We start from the raw sequence: 25616 nt of genomic DNA, 5'->3' as shown, positions 1-25616 counted from the left end.
AAATCATTAAAGTGCTCGGTGTCAACTTTGAACAAAGTAATTAATGCTAATTTGAATCTTAAAAAAGAGGAAAAAACTTAGTGTCGTCTTGATCCAAGACATATAGCCGAACGCAGAACGCGCTGCACAATTCTTTATGAGAAACGTTTGTAAGGATCTTAAGTTTTACTAACATTTATTTTATTTTAAATCTTTACTATCACTTCTTATTTTCTACTTCCGGCCAGAATTAAAAGCTTTAACTTATTTATGCAAATTTGTCTGGCGAACGCCAAGTACTTAAGTTGTGGCTTTTTGCCAAGCGAGAGAGAGGAAGGAGTTAGTAGAAGCAGGCCGCTTGCCTTAGCAGTTTTACTCGGTTGCTGGTTGCCTTCCAGGCCAGAGGTTTAATCCTCTTAATAATTTTAAACGTATTGTAGTGTTAACAGTTCTCTGTACTACATACGGCTTCCTGTTAATATACGGCCAATCTTCCACGTAGGCCCTTGTTTATTATTCCAAAGTTAAGTTAGAGTTTAGTTAATATTTTTATATTCTTACGTTCAGACCACAAATAGTTGGTCTCTGTATTCCGAAGTACGGAAATTATTGTAAAGAGTGAAAAATAAAGGGTTTCGTATACCCTTCCTGTGTATCTTGTCTACTTCCTACATTTATTGAACATAGCTTTAGTAAGCTCCCTGTTCCGAGTCAGGTTCTGGAATGTTCCCCAAGCAAGTAAGGCGGAACACTGAACCTGATACGTTTATCTGGATAAAAATGGAAAAATGTCGTCACAATAGATAAATCTTGAGTGTTATTAAGTTACTGAAATAAAATAATCAAATAGGAGATAAAAAATCTTAAAATATGGTTCAAAGAATCTAAAGAAAGTTTTTCAAAGGGATTTATGTTTGTTGCTGGTTTTTTTATATAACGGCAAATTAAAGATAAAGAGAGTGGAGAAAAATGTTAAAATCAACTCTACGTGTTGTCGTCACGAATATATTTTGTACCGAATTTTCAAACACGAAATATCTTCTCTTCAACCGCATTACCATCAATCAGTAGAACTGCATCAAGACAACCACACGTCATAATCAATTGATAATTTCCTGGAAAATTGGAACAGGAAACCGGTATCAAGGCCATTCCCTTCACTCATATCCCTACTAACTTTTCTCATGTGTTACCCGTGGATTTTTGTTTTTGGATTTTTAAAAAGCGGATTGTCATGACGTCGACCTACAACCCTCCTTTGCCTTTGTAAAGCTGTTCAAAAGGAACCTCTTTTGATACTACACTCATGTCCAAAATTATCTTTACATACCCCAAAATGATGATATTCAATGAAATATCGAATCAATGTGATCCGTATTTGCAGGGAATGTGTGAAAACCAAGCCTAATTAGCATTATCCAATCAAAAGTAATCAAACGGTTTGTGATATGCAAATCTAGGCGTTATGTTATCCAAGAGTGAATCAAGCGCTTTGCGCAAACTGAATATTTGAGTGAATTTCTGCAACATAGCGTTTGATTTCAGTGTGTAGGGACTCAAAGCGGTTTGTTATGGCTTCGAAGTATCATTTGAAAGAATCTGTAAAGTGGCGAATTATCGGCCGTTTAGGAGCAGGGCAGTCAATCATGGAAACAGCCACATGTCTGAATATTTCAAAACAGACAGTCTCTAAGCTATGGAAACAGTTTCAAAATGATGGAAGTGTTGTAAGGAGGCCTGGACAAGGTCGGAAACGAATGACAACTGCTTCTGAAGATCGGTATCTGGCATTAACTGCCCGTCGTAACAGAAAGGCTACTGCTCGCCAGTTAAGTTCAGAGCTTGCAGCCGCCACCGGAACTGTTGCATCACGGCAAACAATATACAGAAGGCTTAATGAAAAAGGCCTTTATGCCAGAAAGCCAAGGGTATGTGTTTTACTGTCTTCACAGAAAAAGAGGGATCGCTTTAATTGGTGTAAAGAACATCAAAACTGGACTGAACATCAGTGGTCCATGTTCTCTTTACTGATGAGTCGCGGTTTAGTTTAACTGGTGATTCTAAACGTGTTTACATCTGGAGGGAGTCAGGAACACGAAATGATACCTCGAACATTGTGGAACGTGACCGTTTCGGTAGTGGAAGTGTGATGGTATGGGATGGAATAATGATCGATGGACGTACGCCCCTACACGTGTTAAGCAGCGGATCTGTGACAGGTCAGATATATCGATATGAGATCTTAGATCCTTATGTAAGACTTTTCAGGGGTGCATATGGATCTGACTTTTTATTTATGGAGGATAATACCCGTCCACATCGAGCAAACCTCGTTGATGAATTCCTTGAAAGTGAAGACATTAAGCGAATACCTTGGCCACCAAACTCTCCTGACCTTAACCCGATAGAGAACTTATGGGACTACCTTGGAAGAGCAATTGCACGTATACATCCTCCTCCTAGAGATGTAAATGCTCTGAAGACGGCATTGCTGGAAGAGTGGAGATTAATTCCCCAAACTGTGGTTAACAATGTTATTTCCAGCCTTAAAACATGTTGTGATATGTGTGTACAAGTCAGGGGAGATCATATTCCATATTAAATTCGTAAGACTTAATTATTTTTCTGAATCATTCCTTTTTTTCTTAACTCGCTTTGTCACACTTTATTATCATTTTTATTATTTCATGCTACAATTTTATATCATATGAGGTGATCTTCAATTTTTTCTTTTGAATTTATGTGTCATCATGTTATGTATGATTCCACGAAATTTCATTAAATTATAAGTCACTCTGAGAAATCCGTGAATTTATGCATCATGTAAACATAATTTTGGACATGAGTGTATTATAAAAGGTTTTATTGTCTTGAAAATTACGGTGTAAAAAGATAGTGAAGAATAAGAGTTATGAAACAGAACATTTATAAAACACAATAATTTTAGGTAGTATATTTCTGTGAATACAATGAAAATCATCTAAAAATCTGTGGGCAGCCTTTGTAGTTTCATAATTTGTGAAAGTTTCCTAAATGTAAGTACATGAGATCAAGGAAACGTATTGTGGGATGTCATCGTTCATTATAATCAGATGACGCGACAAGCTGTGAAAATAAATCTTTTACTTTTCCGATGATAGAAGTCAGACGATTTCGCCATTAAGACGATGACGCGACTGAAAGATGTTTACATATAAAAAACAGTCGATTCTATTCATATGTAAATAATCTCATCTATTTCCTTCTACGTATGTAATTACTCTGTAGTTTGTAGCTACTATTCATGTTTCATTGAATATTTAAGTCTTATATAAATCGGACAAGTTTATTAGCCCCTAAACAGCCACATCGGAAGTAAGTAACAGCAAAACATGAATATTTATTTCATTTAAACAATTTTATGATTGGCAATATGTGTTTGTTACCAACGGTTATGGTGGTGTGTATGGTGTATTTAATTATGGCAAAGCACACGATCAACGGTTATGGAATAAATGACCAGGTAAGGACTTTTATTAATGGAAACATTATACTGTCGAACAGAAAATTGGGCAAAATTTTCAAATTTAGATTTTATTGGTTGTTGTTTAGATTTTATTGGTTTGTTGAAAATGCTGTAGATTTCGAGGAGACAGGTTTCGAACCCATGCTTTTTCGGAAGCAATTTTTTATCAATCGTTGAAACATGATGACACCATGGTTGTCTCTCTCTAGTTTCGGTATAGTTTTGCTATAAAAATCATCAATTTAAAATTTATTTTTTATATTTATGGAATTAAATTTTTAACAAATTATTAAAATGAGTGTGATTTTAATCAAAGGCAAATAAATCATTCAGATGTGAATGTGATGAAATGTTATGAGTGCTTAAAACAGTTTTTGTTCTTATTGAAATTACTGATAAGTCCGAAAACAAAATGACGTTTTTACTCTTAAAAATGCTCCTCTGACAACAAAGCCTGTCTTATAAGCGTAGCTTAAAAAAAAAAAAGTCGGAAAGATTTCAGATTTTAAATTACGCCCAAAGGGGCTTTTTTTAACGTTTTGCGTGTCACCTTTATTTATTAAATATCATGTTATTCGCACTTAAAATCAAGAACAATATTGCAAAATAATTTTAAAATGAGCCTCTCTGTAGAATTTCCGATACACGGGCTGGAGATAATTTTTCCCGTACAGTGTTGCCATTCCTCGCTTTGAAATCGTTGAGTTTGTTAATAAAAAATTCGTTAAAGTGTTACATAATATGAAATCGATAATAAAACAAATTCCAAATTAGGGCTTCGGGATGCCTATTTTCGGTGGAGGATTACGTTATTCAAAATTGGATGGCTCTAGGTATCGTTGTTTTATCACAGTGCGAGAAGCATACATACATTTATGCAGATTCTTCATTATGTAATTTCTTTAAATAAAACACAGAGCGATAATATTTGGCGGCAACATTTTGAAAAGTGAAACGGACATTTACAGTTTTCGACTCAAAATTCCAAAACGAAATTAGTACCCCTTCTGGGCTAATGCTCTTGGGGTTAAAAACAACTATAAAGATAATTTATTGTTTATCCTTTAAATTTGTGTTAAAAATCGAATATATTTATCTATTTTATATCTAGGTTCGATATTTGATATTTTAAATTAAATACTTTCAATTTTGTATCCTGAAATAAATTTAATTTTCTTTCTTAGTGTCGAGTCCAAATATGTTAAAAGCTTTGTTAGATTTAGTCTGCTCCCTCCTCGAAATTTTTTTTGATTTTACTTCTTTATATGAAGAAATGGAAGTATTGTGATCTTGAAAAATTTCGGTAACCCTATTTTAACGGAAATATCTATTTTGACCGTTCCCGAATCCATTTGAACTTTTTTTTTTCGTGACGTTTGTACGTAAGGATTGAACAAAGGATTTCTTTTTCCCAAAATGGGTTATAAAATGGATTTAAAAGGGATTCAACAAGTATTTTTTCGTGACGTCTGTATTTACATACGTATATACGTATGTATGATGTATCTATGTAGGTATCTTGCATAACTCAAAAACGATTAGCCGTAGAAGGTTGAAATTTTGTCCACGTGATTGCTGTAACATCTACTTGTGCAACTCCCTTTTTTATTACAATCGGCTGTACGAAACGTATTTATTGGTTTATCAATTTGCAGCTTTAGCACAGGTCATAAGCTTTTTTAATTTAATTTAATTATTTTATTTTTAATTTATATATATGTGTGTGTTTGTATATACCAACCCTCTTTCCCGGCTTAAAAGTCCTCAACCAGCCTTTCCCAATCCTTGGTTATAGTCATACACTTCCAATTACTTATGTGTTTTAACTGATGAAAGTATTCAAGTTTTGAGAATGTCAAATTTTAAAAAATAATTAATTTTCGACAAATAACGTAATTTAACTTTCAATGCTATCTTCTGCTTTTTATACTTACAATTCGTTTTATTTTTTTTTACTGAAACTTTTAGGATTAGTTTTATATTCGTTATTAAAATGTTTAGATTCGTTATGAAAAAATAAAATTATAAGAAATTTGACTCCCGTACGACAGAAATGGATCGGGATATTTAAATTAAAAATCTGATGTGCACACCACATGACTTCCTTGTACGGAAAATTAAATTATACGCATTTTTTTCTTGAATTTCATTTAAATTGATTGGATTGAATTAAATCTACTTCGTCGACAGCGCATAAACCACAATAGAATAAATGCACTCTTTAAAATTCACTATATTTGTTTACTATAACGACACTCTGAATGCACAAAATTTATATCATTTGAAGAATTATCTTATCGTTGCCACATGTTCTATTCAAATACTATTATAAGGCTAGAACGATGTATGAAAGAAATTAAGCAAACAAAACAGAAAGAAACAGTTTTTCAAAGACGATTTAGTATTTCTCATTCAATTAATTCAGTTCTCACTTCGCGACAAGGCAAAAGTACATAAAAACTCAAAATATCTGTTTTAAAAATTACGAAGTAAATCTTAAACACTTATTTCCTCGAAAAAATTCCGAAAAGGATTAAGCATGATTTAATTCGCAATAATAAATGAAGGCGTTATTTTTGTTGTTGCGAAGCTTAGTCTCTCTAGATTGGCAACAAATTTACAATTCTGCTGTTTCAAATGTAAAGAAATATGTCCGCCATGTTATTTAAAACTTAACCGCACTTAAACGGCTTTTAAATTGTTGATAATTGTACAAATATTGCTTCCAGAATTACGGAAGGCATAAAAACCTTAACCGGAAGATAAGAACAATATAATTCAATCATTTTTAAAGCAAAAAATGTACAATTTACTAACATATAAGAGTAAAGAAACTGAGATTACTGTGCCGAGTAACAAACTGGATATATATATAAATATAGTATTTATATACGTTTGGTGCGGCCGATTGCAACCAAAATATGAGGTGCACATCTACATGTTATAGCAGTCCTATATACAAAATTTCAACGTTCTGAGGCTACTCGTTTTTGAGTTATGCGAGATACGTACATACGTTCGTACAGACGCCACGAAAAATTCTCTTCAGAATTAATTTTAAAGCAGTTTTATAATTTTTTTTGGAGGAAACGAGTCTTATTCTGTCCTTACGTACAGATATCACGCAAAACCATCGTTAAATTGCATTCGATAGCGGTCAAAATGGATATTTTCGTTGGAATAGGCTGCCTGAAACTTTTCGCGATTAGAATACTTCCTTTTTACTTCGTACAAGGAAGTAAAAATTTCTAGTTTAGATGACATTTTCAACTTGCTTCAAGGAATCGGTTAATTAAGTTAGAATAATTCGAAGAAATAAGTTTAAATGATGTGCAAAAAATGTGTATAATTTAATAGGCCTACTAGGAAGTCATATGGTGTCCGCATTAGATTTTTTTATAAAACTCATTTTAAAATTTAATTTTACTTTTGAAATCATCTTACATTTGAGCGATATTCTATCTTAAATTATATTTCAGTCATGAGGATTGTAGCTTATTCTTTGATCAACCCTTTAATCCGTTTTTAAGTCTCTATTAATTAATAAATTAAAGATATAGTATTATCTCTCATAACCGGCAGCAACGGGATATCCCTCATTCCGGATAAGATACTTTTCCGGATAATTGAATATATATAGTTCTAGAATTTAACCATGTAATGCCGTCTGTAGAAAATGCAGCATGCGAAGTCTGTTGCTTATGTTTATTGATCTATAGGTTACAATTAAATAAATAATGTAGAAAATGATGTAGACTACTTAAGATTAAAAAGGTATGATTTCATATTATTATAAGAAACAAACTAAAGAACATTTAACATTACTATAAATAAAATTATGTGAAGCTTTATGAAGTACTTAATGTGATGATATATAATTTCGATTGCCTGTCTGCTTGCAAGATTGCTGATGGAGTTTTAAATATATTACATGTGTACAATGAAGATTATAACATGCTGATATAGATAAACATTGCTCGGCAAATCTTATGAAAATCTGCAACATTTCGTCAACTTCCTTCCTCGTAACGTTTTCTTCGCAATATGCTCTGCGTGCTGTCTTCATTTGCCTCCTTCCCCTCTTCGTCATCCACTTTCTCCTTTACCAGTACATGTTCAGTTATTTCGTCATCATCTTGAGCAAGCGGTACGAAAATAGATTTTTTTATATCCACCCAAGTCTGGCACTCTCTTCGTGCGCAAAATCATTTTTTTATTATCAGATCAGAATCGTTCGCTTAATGAAGTGAGTCGTTTCTTCTTTCTTATCACTCACCACTCACTAACAATAACCTTGATGAATCAGATCGGGAGTGGGGAGTGACTCAATAAAGTGTGCCAAAATGAAGCAAAAAGCAGGAAGGATTGAACGAGGAGTGGGATCAGTTTACCTATGCAGGTTTACCTATTAATTAAACCTGTATGGATTTGCATGTCATTATTTATTTTTTAAAAAATAATACAGGGCTTTAATATTTGGCGTAAAATTTGTTACCTTAGTGACAGAAATGTAACACATTTTTTTCATATATATACATATTGTTGCGTGCGTACGGATTCGTTATGAAGTGAATGCACAAGTCCGATGAAAAATGAACAAAACTTTTTATTATCACAACAAAAATGCTTAAATTTTCTCAAATTATCATGCAGTATTACAATATCTCACAGTAGTTATCTTTTAACTACTCAAATGTACAATAGAACGTAATTCAAAACAGCTAAAGAACGCTAATCCGCGAATTCGCTATAATCAACAACAGCAGTTTTCTAAACAACAACAAAACTAAGCAACTACTACAAACTGAGATGTTTTCCTCCTTTTATAAGATTTTAAAATCACGCGCTAGAATTTTCCAGTACTTTCTCGAAATCAAAAAGAGATATTTATTTATTTAATGCACGCGCTCTTGTATTTTCAATTTTCCGGCTTAGCTTTCTTTTAATATTCGTCACGCGCTGCACTGCGCGAGAAATAAAACCATTTAATTTATAATTAAACTAACATTAGCTTTTTAAATACCAAATTCGTAACACTGCCCCCTTCCCATGGACTGCACGTCCCGGGCAGTACAATCCCTGGACAGGAAGCTAAACTTACAACTGTGGCATAAACATTACATTACAATATCAAACAACATGAACAATAAATGCAATAACTAACTTAAACAAATCAAATGCTATCAAATACTAAATACAAAACAAATACTAAATACAAATCAAATCAAATACACATTTAAAAACATAAAGGACCATGGTCTGATACTATTTACAATTATTTACATTACGTACTATGGCCATAGTAATGAGCTAACCTGTCGTAATTAACGACTTTAGGTTTAAAGTTCGAAGACTTACGAATCCGAACCACGACGTCATTCAGCCTGTTTAAATTGTGTACGGGCCATCCCAAGGTGACTGTAATTTCGGACAAAGTCCTTTCCGTCGAGTCGGATTCCACAACCACACTTTGTCTCCTTCGTGGAATTGATGTTCAGTAGCTCTTGTGTCGTATCGGGTCTTCATCTTCTCCGTCGCTAAGTTGACTCGCTCTCGTGCAAAGTTGTGCATCACTTTAAACCGGGCCTGGAGATCTTGAATATATTCCTCAGACGATGAAGGAGCATCTGGAGGGCGGCCAAACAATAGATCACAAGGCAGACGAAGGTCACGACCGAATAGCATCTGTGATGGAGAATAGCCGGTAGTCTCGTGGACAGCACTGCGGTAAGCCAGTAAAAACAGCGATAATTTCTTGTCCCAGTCCTGCTGGTTTCTGGAAACCACTAATGAGAGGTTATTAAGGATGGTTCGATTGAACCTCTCTACCATGCCGTCCGACTGGGGATGTAATGGCTTCGTTTGGGTCTTGTCAATGCCGAGTAGTTTGCATAGTTCTTTGATTACTACCGAGGTAAAATTCCTTCCCTGATCGGAATGTAACTGAAGAGGCACTCCGAACCTGGAAATCCAGTACTGTATCATTACCTCAACTACTGTGACAGCCTCTTGATCAGGAATAAGATAAGCTTCAGGCCACTTGGTGAAGTAATCAACGACAACGAGTATGTATTTGTTGCCATCAGCAGTTCGTGGCAGAGGTCCCAGGATGTCAAAGGCGATTCGTTCAAAAGGTGCCCCTACGTTGTAACGTTGCAGCTTGCCTCGGCTGCGTCTCTTAGGTCCTTTCCGACCTGCACAGGCATCGCAAGATCGGCACCACTTTTGCACGTCATCCTTTGCATTATTCCAGTAAAAGCGCTCACGAACTCTCTGTAAGGTCTTCATTATTCCAAAGTGACCTCCCGTAGGGCTGTTATGTAGTTCTTTAAGGACATCCGGAATGCGGGATCTTCGAAGTATCAGCTGCCATCGGAACGTCTTCCCATCATCCGATTCGAATTTCCGGTATAAGACGCCGTTTCGAATGTGAAGTGAATCCCAGAGTGCCCAATATTGTTTGGTTGTAGGACTACAGATAGAAATGTCCTGCCAGGTAGGTTTTCTGTTTGACGACTCCATTAGATCAATTATGGGTTTAATGTCGCGGTCTTCCAGCTGGTCTTTTCTGACTTCATCATCACTCCACGGTTCTCGATCAGCCGATGTTGATGTTGTAATTTGTCTTGCGACCGGAGTCAGCAGCTCGTATTTCGCTTCCACCCTGGAACAATATCGACAGTTTTCTTTGCAAGGTCTTCTAGACAGGGCGTCGGCGTTTCCGTGTGATGATCCCTTACGATGACGGATAGTGATGTCATATTCTTGGAGTCTCTGCATCCACCTGGCTATTTGACCCTGAGGATTCTTGAAATTTAAAAGCCAGGTCAATGATGCATGATCGGTGCGGAGCAGGAATTTTCTGCCGTATAGACAGTGATGGAACTGTTCTACAGCTTTGACTATGGCGAGCAACTCTTTCCTGGTGACACAATAATTCCTCTCCGGTTTAGACAGGCACTTGCTCCAGTACGCCACTACACGTTCTTGGCCGTCTATTTCTTGGGACAAAACAGCACCGACACTTTCATTGCTCGCGTCGGTGTCGAGAATAAATGGTCGGTCGTGCTGAGGATACGTCAGGATTGGAGCAGATGTTAAAGCCTCCTTTAAGTTGTTAAATGCATCGTCGCATTTTTTTGTCCACAAGAACTTTTGGTTGCTCTCTGTCAGCTTGTGAAGGGGTCTTGCGATGGAAGAAAAGTCCTTCACGAATCTCCTATAGTAGGTGCAAAGCCCTAGGAAGCTTCTCAGCTGATGGACATTTTCGGGACGATTCCAGGATTTAACAGCTGATACCTTTTCAGGATCCGTGCGCACACCTTCTGCAGAGATGACATGTCCCAGGTAAGTCACTTCCTTTCGGAACAATTTGCATTTAGCGGGACTCAGGTTTAGATTGGCTTCTTTCAGTTTCTGAAGCACATTTCTAAGATTTTCTAGATGCTCTTCAAAACTCTTTCCGACGATGATGATATCGTCCAGGTATATCAGACAGGCTTCATAGGAAAGTCCTTTCAAAACAGTCTCCATGAGGCGTTCGAATGTTGCCGGCGCATTACACAGTCCAAACGGCATCACCTTGAATTGCCAAAGCCCTTGTCCCGTAGTAAATGCCGTCTTTTCTCGGTCATGAGGGTGTATTTCTACCTGCCAATACCCACTCTTTAAATCAAGCGTTGAGAACCACTTGCTTCCAGAAAGAGTGTCTAGAATGTCGTCAGTTCTAGGAAGAGGGTAACTGTCTTTCTTCGTAACCTCATTCAACCGGCGATAGTCAACGCAAAATCTTGTTGAGCCGTCTTTCTTTCTGACGAGAACGATGGGAGATGCCCATGGACTTGTTGAAGGCTCGATGACATCGCCTTCTTCCATATCTTTTAACAGTGTTCGCACCTCTTCCTGTTTAGCAAACGGCAGACGCCTTGGATGTTGCTTGATCGGGGGATGATCGCCGGTATCTATTCTATGTTGTGTCAAACTAGTTCGACCCACGTCAGAAGACGAGCGGGAGAAAACAACTTGAAGATCTTTAATGACGCGATCGGCAGCATTTTTCTCTTTATCGTTTAATTGTGCATTCTGCAATAACTCCGATGTAATGCTCTCTGAGGACACGGATTCTGGGATGTTTTTCTTTCTTTCAACGCTGGTTACTGGAGTACATGTTGCAACCACTTCACCTTTCTTAATAACTCTCGACTTTTCAGTTACATTGGCGACTCTCACCGGGATAACCGTTCTGGATAGGTCGACGAGTGTTGAGGCTACTAGTACTCCTTTTGGGATATTACAGTTATTGGGATATTCTATGATGCCGTAGCGGAAATTTCTATTTTCGGCTATGGATCCAGGAAGTAAAATTTCTGTTCTTGCCGGTATTGTGATATAGTCTTGTGCTATGATTTTATGGACAGATTTAACTTCTTCATCATTAACGAGAAATAACGCTATGTCCTCAGATGTAGAATGCAATTCGTTATTTTTAAAATCCAAGGAAAAATTGTATTTCCTTAGAAAGTCCAATCCGAGTATGCAAGAATCAGTGATCTCTGCTACATATGCCGTGTGATGGTAAGCGGCACTTCCAAACGTGATATTAACATTTACTTTTCCGTCGATGTCGATCTTCTCACCGGACACAGTCTGGAGAGTAACGCAGGGCGGCGTCCAGATAAGTTTGTTTCCTAGTTGTTGAGCCAAATCTTTTTGGATGATGGTGACGTTGGCTCCTGTATCTATAGTCATATTGCACGGAACTCCATTAATATGTCCTGTTATGAAAAGTCCATTACTGCCGCCTCTCATTGCAGAAATCTGAAGCGCTTTAAACGGGGGCTTTTCATTATCTGGCAACCTCCGCCTCGCGAGATGGCCACTAATTAGTTTCCCTGCTGCTTGTTAGAAGCGGTCTTAACATCAGTACCCTGGGGTGTTTTGCAGTTTCGTCGTATGTGTCCTTCAGTACCGCAGTTCCAGCACTTAACGGTCGGTTTCTTCTCACCAATATTCCGTCTCAAGGCGTTCAGTTGTCTAGTTAAATCGTCAAGTCGAGCGGTGACTTGATCCCCTGGCTCCTGGATTTGAGCAGCTCTGACTGGGTGGCGGTCTCGACGAGTGGCTTGCTGGGCTGCCTCAAATTTCATGGCGTACACTAGAGCACTTTTTAAATCTTTTACATCCGCCATTCGCAGTGCTTTCTGTATTTCAGTATCTCGGATGCCGTCGATAAAGTATTGCAAGGACAGGATTTCCCTTGTTTCTGTCGGGCATTCCGAAAAGGCGAGATGGGACAGCCTTACAACATCCGCGGCGAGCTCCTGAAATGTTTCGGTAGGCTTCTGTTGACGACATTTTAATTGGAGCCTGCTGTAGTCTTTTAAACACTTCTCCCCAAAGCGCAACTCCAAGGCGCCGGACAGAGCTTCGAAATCTAACCTTTTGTTTTCGGGAAGAGTCTGAAGGATATCTGCTGCGTCGGCTCTTAGAGAAGCGGCGAGATGACAGGCCTTAGCTTGGGAATCCCATCCATTCGCATCCGCCACGATAGAAAATTGTGTCTTATACACCTGCCAGGAGGTCTTCCCATCATATGTGGATAGCTTCAGAGGTGGACGAGCAGGCATTGGTAAGAATTTAAAATCATCACTCCTGCTCCCTGCCGACGCTACGAATTTCTTTAAATTATCCATTTCTTTGGCAACTGCAGAAACTCTCTCATCAATTTGTTGTTCGATTTGGTGTTGGACGGCACAGACTCTTCCTTCAATTCGTTCCTCCACAGCAGAAACTCTCCCTTCTATATGTTCTTTTACAGAAGAAACTCTTTCTTCTATTTCTTCTTTCACCGAAGAAACTCTTTCTTCAATTTGATCTTTTACAAAAGAAACTTTTTCTTCAATTTGTCCAACTTTATTTTCAACTGTGTCAATTCTGCCTTCCATAGCTTCAAATTTATTTTCTATTATGCAGGTAATCTCTCTTTTCATTTCTTCTTGACTTGCTTCAATCTTTTTTTGACCAGCTTGAACGGCTTTCGTTTCGTCCTTAACAGATTCCTGGCCCAATTTCATTTCTTCCTTAACGGAGTTGACGGCCCCTTCCATCCTTCCTTGGCTAGATTTCATCTCTTCTTTCATTTCTTCTTTAAACGAGGCAAAGGCTGTTATCAATTGCCTTAATTGCTCTTCCATCGCTCTTGTTATTGGCATTCAAATCCCACTCCTGACACCTAAAATTGTTGCGTGCGTACGGGTTCGTTATGAAATGAATGCACAAGTCCGATGAAAAATGAACAAAAATTTATTATTATCACAACAAAAATGCTTAAATTTTCTCAAATTATCACGCAGTATTACAATATCTCACAGTAGTTTTCTTTTAACTACTCAAATGTCCAATAGAACGTAATTCAAAACAGCTAAAGAACGCTAATCTGCGAATTCGCTACAATCAACAAGAGCAGTTTTCTAAACAACAACAAACTAAGCAAGCAACTACTACGAACTGAGATGTTTTCCTCCTTTTATAAGATTTTAAAATCACGCGCTAGAATTTTCCAGTACTTTCTCGAAATCAAAAAGAGATATTTATTTATTTAATGCACGCGCTCTTGTATTTTCAATTTTCCGGCTTAGCTTTCTTTTAATATTCGTCACGCGCTGCACTGCGCGAGAAATAAAACCATTTAATTTATAATTAAACTAACATTAGCTTTTTAAATACCAAATTCGTAACAATATTCTTCATATTGAAGCCCTTAGAGCGTTAGCCTATTTCATACTATTTTTTATTTCATAGTTAAATTTAGAGCTCCAAATTTTGATTGTTTTGATATTACCGGTTACGAGAGATTTCATTATAATTATAGGGAAGATAATGTTGTAAGAGTTAAGGGTAGAAGAGGCTAATGAAAGAATGTCTTACAGTGATGATAATAGAGCGGAGACTCACGTGAGAGGGTATCTCTCCGCTTCATTTGACCTCCGATGATAGTCTCTAGAGGGACATCTGTCCTAGGAATGCTCACGCAAGCAGGAGGCAACATGATGCTCTCCAGGCAGCCAAACGTACATTCCACCGGAAGGCTTTTGTAGCAAGACGGATGAGCCTGCAAAAGACAAACACGACAAAAAATATTTTTAATGCGATGAACATACATTATATAGGTAGGAAAAGGTAATACAAGGCCCATAACCTTAAAAGAATAAAATAGAAAAATCTGAAAGGTCACCCAAAAGGGTTTTCTAATTTTTTTTTTTTTTCTTTCTTTCTTTCTTTCTCTGAACTTGCAATGTACCAGTCTGCTGTTACACTCACTATTACTAAATAAATTTTTTTTTGTCTTTTTAGCTTTATAGCTTGTTAGCTTTATAGCTTCTTTTAGCTTTATAGTCTTTATAGCTTTTTTTAGCTTTATAGTCTTTATAGCTTTTTTTAGCTTTATAGTCTTTTTAGCTTTTTAGCTTTATAGCTTTTTAGCTTATATTTAGCTTTTTAGCTTGTTAAACACCATTTTCTTCACACTTACGCCATACACAACTGAAGAGCAAAATTACAAAAAATGTAAAACAGGCATGTGTTTAGAATTCCCGATGAAATGTTAAGTACTGGCATACATTTTCTACTTGTTTTAGTCCTTTCTGAGTTTATTATATTATGTGCGACCATCAGCCTGAAATAGTTATTACTAAAAGCAAAATATATTTAAAAAACATACAAATTTAAATTTAAAAAAATCTGAAAGCTTTTAGATTTTATATTACGCTCAAAGGGGTGTTTTTTTAGCATTTTGTGTGTTACGTAAATATCATGTTCTTCGCACTTAAACCATAACATTCAATTCAACAGCAATATCACAAAATATTTAAAAGAACATATCTTTAGAATTTCCGATACAGTCTGGCGCGCTGGAGATAAAAAAATGTTTCTTTTTCCGTACAGTGTTGCCGTTGCTCGCTTTGAAATCTTAGAGTTTCTTAATCAACAACTCATAAATGCTTTGATCAAAAGTGGGCAGACTGTTGCACTCCCTTCCCACGCCCTTTCTTCTAAACTCAACATGTGGATTGCTCGTTTGGGGGCGAGAAATTCTTCGGCTTTTCTGATATGGAGAACTTTGTAATATCTTTATTAGTTACTGATGTCGCAACTTTGACTGAATTACGGTTGAAAACATTCCTCTCTCCTCTGGAAACCGAAAATTGGCCCCCTTTCTATATACCTTTCCTTCGCACCTAAGCTTGATTATTCGCCCATCGGAGCAGAAAGACTTATCGGGTGCAAAACAAGACATCTGTCTATTTTGTCTGTCTGTCTGAAGCTTTCATTGCGAATGGGTATGTCTAGCATTCCCTAGAGTTCTAGGGGGTGTTGGTATGTCACTTTTAAAAGGGGGTTAGGTTTTTCTTAGAAATTTGGAGGTAAATTGTTGCCCTTTTTCTCGTTGGTTAGAGAGATGTTAAGTCAATCAAGCAGTTAAAATGTTAATATATAAAAAAAAAAAACCTTTTTACCGTAACATATCTAATAAAACTTTCTCATCGTTATTGCAATGAAACATGCATCCCGTTATAGAAAAATTTGATCTCGGACATATAGTGCGTGAAAACTTCTTCTTAATGCAGTTTTTCTCTCATGCCTCATGAATGAATTTCAAATTTGAAAAAAATAAGGGGTTAAATATTAAATATATTATTAAAATTAAAATTAGTTTGAAATATAGTACAATTCCTAAAATAAAATTAAATATGTTTATTTATTTTGTTCGCTATATTGAAATTTCTTGAGCAAAATGTTAACTTTTAGCCAGAAATTCAAAAGCTTGCTATTACAGCATTAAAATGCTAATCTTACGCGAAATTTATATGTTTATTATAATATTTCTAAAATATTAGGTTGTAATTTTTCCTTTCTGTTTAAAATTTTTTCACACTTAGATTGCCATGTTACCCTAGAATTTTATAAATATGGAATTTAGCAAGATCTATGATTCACACCGTTTACTGATCTAATCTAATTTACTGAATATGACGTCGAGATCTAATGTTTACTGATCTTAATAATAGTATGCGATCTAGTGGTGTCCGCCGATAACATCGCGGCAAAAACATCGCGGACGAAAACGTCGTGGAGAAAACAACGCAAGGCGAAAACGTCGTGCTACAAAACATCGCGGGAGAAAACATCGCAGTTCTAAAACATCGTGGTAAAAAACATCGTCGTCGAAAATAAAGCGGTTCAAAAACTTCGGAGTTTAAAAACATCGTCGTCGAAAATATCGTGGTAAAAAATAAAGCATCTACAAATCATCGCATGACGATAACATCTCAGACATGCTTTTTTCAGGTTTTAGTAATTGTAAATGGATATTCCCATAATGATTTGTGAGCGCAAGATGTAAAGAAGGATAATTTTTACTTTCACATTTTTTTATTAACAAATAAATTTTTTCTGAAAAAGTAAGAAGGAAACAACTTAAGCATAGAAAATTAAATGCAACTTACAGATTATACTTTTTGTAAAAAATCACCAGTAAAAACTTTATAAAAAATGATTTATTAATGTCCTTTGTTAGCTAACTATGTCGGTTTAAAATTCTATTAAGTGCTATAAGTTGCATTAATTTTCTGTGCTCAAGTTTCCTTCTTATTTTCTCCGCAAAAATTTATTAGTTAATAAAAAACATGAAAGTAAAAGTTATCCTTCTTTCCATCTTGCGCTCACTTGCATCATCATTATGGGAATATCCATTTCCCATGAATTTCCAGGCATTTATGAAAGCCTGAAAAAAGCATATCTGCGATGTTATCGTTATGCGATGATTTGTAGATACTTTATTTTTTACCACGATATTTTCGACGACGATGTTTTTTAACTGCGAGGTTTTTGAACCACTTTATTTTCGACGATGATGTTTTAGAATTGCGATGTTTTCTCCCACGATGTTTTGTAGCACGACGTTTTCGTTTTGCATTTTCTCCGCGACGTTTTCGTCCGCGATGTTTTCGGCTGTAACCGATCTAGTGTTAGTTGCAGTACTTTACCATTCGGCGCTCAGACGAGAAAGCGGTTAGTGACGCTTGCTGCTGTACCGAAATGCCCGGGTTCGAATCTCGGAGAAGACATCGATGTAATTAGTCCGTCCCTTCATTGAAGGCAATGGTGGCCCACCTATGCCTCCGTAATAAAGAGACCACCTCTTTCGCCTTTAGTTAGTGGAATGCCTATAAACAGCTAGAGCCCGCCATTTCGGCGAGGAGAATTCAAACTTGTGCATAAAAGCTACGGAAAATGCTTGGTAATGCTTCGTGAACAAGCGCTATGATACACCAGATTCTCCTTGGGTTCTAGTTGTGGCATCATTATTTTGATTGCACATGATTGCGTCAAAGCTCATCCCTTTTACATGAGACTTGAGAATTCTCCAGTGGTTTCTTTTTATGATTCTGGGCGATCTGTGAATAATGGACATTTAAACACGTACTCTAAACATAACAGTTCTAGTTCTCAATTAAAAGTATTATAAAGCAAGACGGCTAATTGCTTAAGTGATAAAAGCCAGGCATTTGTAAATAAATAAAGCTGTTATAGCATTTAAGGGTTTTCTACTCTACTTACCTGTTCAAAATTTCAGTTTACTCACCTTATAGGAGTGTTATTAATAATCTGTTTTCGTCAAACTGTACATTCACCTTTTTAATTGCTATTTATTTACATTAGATAGTTGATCTTTAATTCGGAATGGCGTATTGCAGTTCTTATACAAAACTCCGTAAATTCAGGCTTTTAATACTTCAGTTATTTACTTTTTTGTGCCTTAAAAGGAATGACAGTAAATTTTATTCAAAGATCTGTTTTTTGTTCCACCATTATTCCCTCTTCTTTTCCGCAAAGATGTAGTGGATCTGAAAATTCCAATAAATTATTCATACCTTCAGGTAATCTCTACGTGCATTTTTTTCTTCTTTTTTTCATTTTAAACAATTAATTAAGAAAGAAAATAGATAAGCTTTTAAAGAGCTATGGAGATTGTTATAGCTGCTATAGCAACAAGAATATAAGTTGCTTAAACTTGCAGTCTCGAACCAAAAAGCATCTTCAGCTGCAGGAGTGAAAATGGCGAAGGAGAAGTATGTGCTCATTCGATGACAAGATACAAAAAATTCACTTTTTAACTTTTGTCACATCAGTGGCTTCGTTTCATCTTCCTGGATTGAAATTTTTTCCATATTTTCATGTACTGTTATCACTTGAGTTCTTGTTTATCCTCTATCATATTCACTCCTGCAGTTGAAGAAGAATGTTCTGTTAAATCTTCGAAACTAGTCCTATAAATTTCCTCAACTCACGCTGGTTCTTACTGAAATATTATTTTTAATATTTATTCTTCGGCATGTTATTTTAGTTACTACACCATATAAAGATTATTAAGAGGCATAAAATGCTCTCCATATTTGATATTCATATTTAACGGCAGACTACAAGATTTGGTTTGCTGCGAAGTTTAATAAGCTGTAGTTACGTGTAATTTCCTCTCTATCATCATAGCAAGTGGTAAAGATTAATTTATTTTCATCTAACCCGTTACTTTTATGTTAAACAGCTTTACGATCATTCTCCATTTCCGTTTCCTGCCAGCATGCTAATTTTTAGTTCGCTCATATTCATATGAGGTAGAAAGAGCTTGTATTTCAAGGAAGGTTTTTAGATTGGTTAGTCAGAGCGTATTTCGCCTGCTGAAGACCACGTTACTAGTTGCAATTCTACTATAGCAATCCTTCTTCGGTAGTGCGTTATTCTTGCTAATAGTGCTTGTGTGGCCGATATCGGTTTGAACCAACTTGCGCGTTATTCATTGCTGTGTATCTTTTTTCTAACCGACGGCTTTAATTTGAATTCCTTATCTTTCGAGTTACGCCACAAATGCTGGCTCGTTTGTAAGCAAAAGAAATGCCGTCTGTTAAACTGTATTGAGTTCTGAATAAAAAGGTCTTTCAGACCCTTCAAGTTCTCTATCACGTTAGACACAGCAATAATCGCTTACACGTCTATTCAAGGATTTGCCGAAGTTACAGTTAGTTCCAGGCACAGTCCCTGCAAAATACCGGGTGGCCATAATTAAACTGAAAGTGCTCACAGTGTTCTGTAGCGCGATCTATTTGCGAGAATGACGCCACATTTTGTAGGAAGATTAAACAAGACGGGGGACGAAGGATTCCGCGAAAAAACAAATTAGTTCCAAAAGTAACCGCTAGGGGAATATTTGGCGCTGTGTAATAGAAAATAGAGTGTTAACAAATGCAAATCAATACGGAAATTACCTTTTATTTTGCATTCAAATGAGGTTCAATGTGGCTGCCGTTGTTGTGGACCACATATTGCATTCTGTGCACAGTATGCACAACAGCAGAAAGTAACATGTCTGCAGGAATCTCCCGTACAGTCCGTGATATGTTATCCTTCAACGTAGCCAGGTCCTCGACCACTCCTTGATAGACCTTGGACTTAATCCTAATCGGTTAATGCACGCTCGACTAAAGAAGGAACACATAAACTTTCAATCCGATTGATTCGAAACGTAACACATTGCCTTTTAAAACCCAAGCAGCTGGCACTGTGCGAATGGATGTAACGTGAAATTTGAATAAAGAACTTCTTCTGCTCAGCGTACGTGATATTGCAGATCACGAGACTTTATCAGTGTTTATGTAGATTTTACGTTTTTTTAAAAGTGTTGCCATATTGCACTTGAACTAAATCAGAAAATGTGCATAATAAAAGGTAATTTTATTCAGTATTAATTTGCATTTGTTAACACTATTTTCTATTACACAGCGCCAAATATTCCCCTAGCGGTGACTTTTGGAAGTAATTTGTTTTTTCGCGGAATCCTTCGTCCCCCGTCTTGTTTAATCTTCCTACAAAATGTGGCATCATTCTCGCAAATATATCGCAGAACACTGTGAGCACTGTCCGTTTAATTATGGCCACCCGGTATATACAAGAATACTTTTCATAAGCACTTTAGATATTATTAATGAAAGCGGAAAATTATGTAGAATCTTGTGCTTAAAGGAATCATATGTAAAATATCAAAGATGCCAGATGAAGACATCAATGTGTATGGCACATGCTTTCATGTATTACTGGAAGAGATGTTTCACTTGAGATAATGCTTAGAAATCGTACATAAAATATCAAAAATACCACAACTGTATGTGGCGCATGAAAATAATGCTTAGGAATCATTCTAACTAAAACATTTTATTATATACAGTACTCACCGTAATATTGCACCATTCACATCGCATTCCTGCTAAGCATTCGGCAGACCAACATGTCTTCTTGCACAGCTGGCACTTGGAATTGGCAGGCAGATTGCCTTCTCTCCAATGGTGGTGTTGCGTTAAAGTAGACTGGAAAAAAAAAAGTTTCTTCGTTACTGAATATTGTTAGAATACAGTCATCATTGAAAAATTCTTAAATTTGGCATACAGAACGCTAAGAATCTGGCTGGTATTCAAGTTACTAAGGCGGATTTAATTTATCTCATGTGATGTTTCGATAAAAGTGAGTGTCTTCCAGTTGTGCACCTCCCTTTTTGGTTGCAATCAGCCATATCAAATGTAAAAAAGGAAATTAAGTTTTAAGAAAACTGTACTAGTTTAGTTGGCCCATAACATCATCAGACACCTAAGAGTTAATCTCATATCAATGTATCTTAAAAGAAAATGCAAATATTTGTAAAAAAATTGTAAAAATTTACGTGATTATACCTTAAACTGTATTCCCTTCATTAAAATCGCCTAGAAATATTGCCAAATGTATATAAATATATACATGTAATAATAAAATTCCATAGTCAAGAATACTTTTAAAATTCTGACTGCATGTTCTTTTCGTTTTTAATGGCGACGGTCTCTTATTTGAAAGTACGTGGAGTGGCTGATTCTGGAAGAATTAAAGAACATAATAATTATTAATGCAAATATTTAACTTGTAAAATTTTAAATGATTATACCTTAAACTGTATTCACTTCATTAGAATTGCCTAGAATTCTCTGTAAGCACTGTTAAAGTTTTATAAGGAAGCTGCGTTATGGTTGGATGCAAACTAAGAAAGTTATAGAAGAAATAATAATCAGAGAAAACGAAGAGAAGGAAATAATCTCATGGAAGCTGCATTAGAATAGGCTGATTCTGGAAGAATTAAAGAACATAATAAATATTAATGCAAATATTTAACTTGTAAAAATTTAAATGATTATACCTTAAACTGCATTCACTTCATTAGACTTGCCTAGAATTCTCTGTAAGCACTGTTAAAGTTTTATAAGGAAGCTGCGTTATGGTTGGATGCAAACTAAGAAAGTTATAGAAGAAATACTAATCAGAGAAAACGAAGAGAAGGAAATAATCTCATGGAAGCTGCATTAGAATAGGCTGATTCTGGAAGAATTAAAGAACATAATAAATATTAAAGAATAAAATAAAAATGAAAAGATGAATGAATAAATGAAAGAAAATAAGTTATTGAAGATAGAGACACACTTGAAAGGCCTTGGCAAAGACCTAGGTGTTGAAAATGAAACGCAGTGTACCAATTCAGAAAATACTACCTGCAAAATGGAATGAAAATAATTCAAGACAAATAACTCTATTTTTTATAAATAAATAGTCGAAACTATTCCTTTTTTGTACACAATGTTCACAAAAGTCCTTAACTCTTTAACGACTCTTTATTTTTTTAATCGTTCATTCGTAAATATATATTTATAATTAGGAAAGTGTTTTAAGAATTACACAAGTATTAATGTTCCGGTATTTTAAAATTTAAAGAACTCAGTGTTGTAAAACTGGTGAAATCTAGCTTTTATGTCGTTACGAATTTTGTGTACATGTAAATAATTTTAGAGAAATTTTGTGTGAAATCGCAGTATCCTTTATATAATTTAACATGAAATGCTTGAAAAAGAAAATCTCTGCCGGAAAAATAAGGTTACAGGAGTAAATGTATTTAACTTTGAGGTAAAATCTCGTAAAACTGGCGAGATATCGCAATGCAACGGATTTGGCGACTAATTTTTTTCGCCAATATCACCAAAGAAATCGCCAGAAATCCTCAAACTTGGCGACGATTTTGGGGCATTGTGGTCCAGTCCCTGACTACTGGAATATTGAGAGATCTCCGTGTGAACTTCGCCTTTACATAGCGCTGTGTTTAATTTTCTTAATAGTTTGAAGTGTAGCTGCTGATTGTACTTTGTGATACTGAGAAAAGCTGTATTTTTATGGAAAGTTCCAGAACTGTAAAGTTTTCTTTGGGGAAAATAAATTTTATCAAGATATCATCGTTTCTGTGTGCATTCAATCCATTGCATGAAAAAAAAGTAACACAAAACATTTGACCGCCATACGGTAAAAACTGATCTATGAGATATTTAATTTCAAAATTTGCAATTTTTGACGTCATATTCAATTTCCGTTCAGGAGTCGGTTAATGAATGAATTAGAAGAAACCGAGGTGGATATTTATTCCCTTAAATACCATTCAGTTATATTGTTTTGTGAATAACTGGTGTTTTTGTTTATAATTTTGTTACATTTCGTATTCAGAACGAATTTCCGAATTTCAAGTAATTTACAAATTTACAAGTTTAAAACGTCGTTATTAATATTCTTATGAAGTTTTATTATTCTTCAAAATCTGGTAACCATACCAAAAATTCATTAAACTACAAATATTTTTTCATTTTTAACAATGCAGATACTGTTCTTAATTTTCTTCATCCTCAAATGGTCGCCAATTTTGGCGACTTTTGTCCTAACCATTGCCAGCTTGGCCATAGCTCGCCAATTTAGCAAGATAGCCTCAATATTAAATCGACATACCTTTGTAACTTTATTTTTACGGCGAAACTTCACTCTCTCAGAATTTTCATGTTACATTACACAAAAGATACTACCATTTTACTAATATTAATTAGATATATGCAAAATTCGTAGCTTCTTTCTCATTCCTGCAGTTCTCTACTTATCGTGTGATATATATAATTTATTTTAAGTGAGGATGCTGTTTTATTGCATTGTACACAATCAAATAATAATAATAATAATTATAATAAATGATAATATTTTGTTGCAGTATAAAACTTATAGATGTATGGCGGGGTATATTTTTTTTATGAACCGCATGTGTCTTAAACTCACAAGCCAACACATCTGCATTTCTCTTTCCTTTTGGGATCATATCAATTTATAATCCTTAACTGTTGCATGTTCCTAAAATTTATTTCAATTATTACGTTATTTTTATGTTAAATCTGACCTGTGTTCCTACTTTCTCCCACCAGTTCTGCCAAAAATCTGAAATTAAAAGAGTTTAAACAGTGAATGGGAATCTGAATTGGCAGAGAGAGGTTTAGAAATACTACCAGCCAGTTCTCTTTTCTTCACGCCCCATTTCAAATAACTGTTGATTTCGGTGAGCAACTTTTCAACTTTTTAATATTTGTTATTAGAGATCGGATTTACGTTTTAGAAGCCGAATTATCATATATTTAAATTATTATTTATTTGTTATATGCATTGGTGAATCTAAGTTATAAGTTCTGTATCAGTCTTACGTTTTAAATTACCATACAGCTAATTATTTTAACATAAAAAATGATTTAAAAAAGGACTCTTAAATTAAACACGCGGAAAAAAATTACTTACAACATCTCGACTTGGAACATAAGTTGCACATTCTTTACAATCTGCAACTCCGAAATCTTGGCATTCGACATGGACAGAATAATCACAAACTGTAAGAAACATAATATTTTTAGTTACAGAAATACGTAAAATTACGAAGCTCACATGTAAATAGACTTTAGATAATACTGACTATGACAGCAAAGTTGTTTATATTACAGTTCGTATAGAAAGTTTTGTTTAACGACGGCACAAGTAAGTTAGACTAGCTGTTAGCTAAATATATGCGTTTAACTTTTTGTAAAACTAGCCACTTGAGTGGCCAGTTGTCTAAAGTAATCATTTTACACTCATGTCCACAAATTAAGGATAATTCGGAGCCACGCGGAACTCGAACTCTAAAATAAATATATCACCTGTAAAATCACTACACACATATGCAAATTTCAGGAAGTAACCAGATGACACCGATGGTACGTCACAATGACGAGAGTGTAAGAGAGTGATATGTAAGGAATACAGACAAAGAAGTAAAATTATTCGCAGGCGCTTTATAAGCATTTCAGTGCAATAACCTAATAGTTATGACAGAAAGGACGCATTTGGATGATTTTTTACGTGGTAGAATTATCGGCCGTCTGGAATGTGGGCGTACCCAACTGGAAGTATCAGACGGAATTGCCCAGAGTGTCATCTCCAGGCTTTGGCAACGATTTCAAGATGATGGTAATGTGAGTAGACGTTACAACACAGGTCGCCCAAGAGTTACAACGCCGAATGAGGACCGGTATTTGGCAGTTACTGCCAAAAGAAACAGGCGGAGCACAGCCCCAGACCTGTCTCGTCAGCTTCTTCAGCCACTGGTACGACAATTTCAAGGCAGACCGTGTACAGACGCTTAGGGCAGATTGGTCAATATGCTCGTAGACCTGTCAGATGCGTTCCACTTACTGCAACTCACTGTCGCCTGCGGTTAGCCTGGAGTAGAGAGCATGCATTGTGGACACCGCAACAGTGGGCTTGTGTGATGTTTTCCGACGAGTCAGGTTTAGCTTGCAGTCTGATTCTCGCCGGACTTTCATATGGAGAGCTTCAGTACCCGTTACCACCAAGAAAACATCATTGAACGACACCGTTACGGTGGTGCAGGAGTACTCGTTTGGGGTGGAATTATTCTGGGTTCCAGAACTGACCTGCATGTTCAAATTGCAACCATGACAAGCCAAATCTATCGGGATGTCGTTCTGGAACAACATGTACTTTTGTTTCGGGGCGCCATGGGCGCACAATTTGTGTTTATGGAGGACAACGCCCGTCCTCACCGTGCAAACATCGTAAGCGAATGCCTCCAATCGGAGGATATCACCCGTATGGGCCGGGCAGCATTCTCACCGGACTTGAATCCAGTAGAGCACGTGTGGGACATGCTTGGCCG

The 25616-nt window shown here is 36.0% G+C and overlaps 1 protein-coding gene across 3 annotated transcripts in view; it reads right to left on the bottom strand.

Moving 5' to 3' along the window:
• Positions 1 to 25616, bottom strand: part of LOC118183390 (diacylglycerol kinase theta-like) — a 232510-nt gene that overhangs the window by 97224 nt on the left and 109670 nt on the right. For 2 of the 3 annotated variants that reach the window (XM_085816146.1, XM_085816148.1), the window contains exons 4-6: positions 24203 to 24291; positions 20770 to 20901; positions 14411 to 14594 (exon numbers count right to left, since the gene is read on the bottom strand). In XM_085816146.1, the coding sequence (XP_085672272.1) occupies positions 14411 to 14594; positions 20770 to 20901; positions 24203 to 24291 (405 nt within the window). The remainder of the gene's footprint in view (positions 1 to 14410; positions 14595 to 20769; positions 20902 to 24202; positions 24292 to 25616) is intronic. The other variant, XM_085816147.1, reaches the window with a different exon arrangement.

This window comes from Stegodyphus dumicola, chromosome 4 (genome assembly GCF_044657685.1).
Source record: "Stegodyphus dumicola isolate Sdum_Otavi_A_Nest chromosome 4, ASM4465768v1".
Lineage (NCBI taxonomy): Eukaryota > Metazoa > Arthropoda > Arachnida > Araneae > Eresidae > Stegodyphus > Stegodyphus dumicola.
Note: the sequence above shows the minus strand (reverse complement) of the source record. Positions and strands in the feature narration are given on the sequence as shown.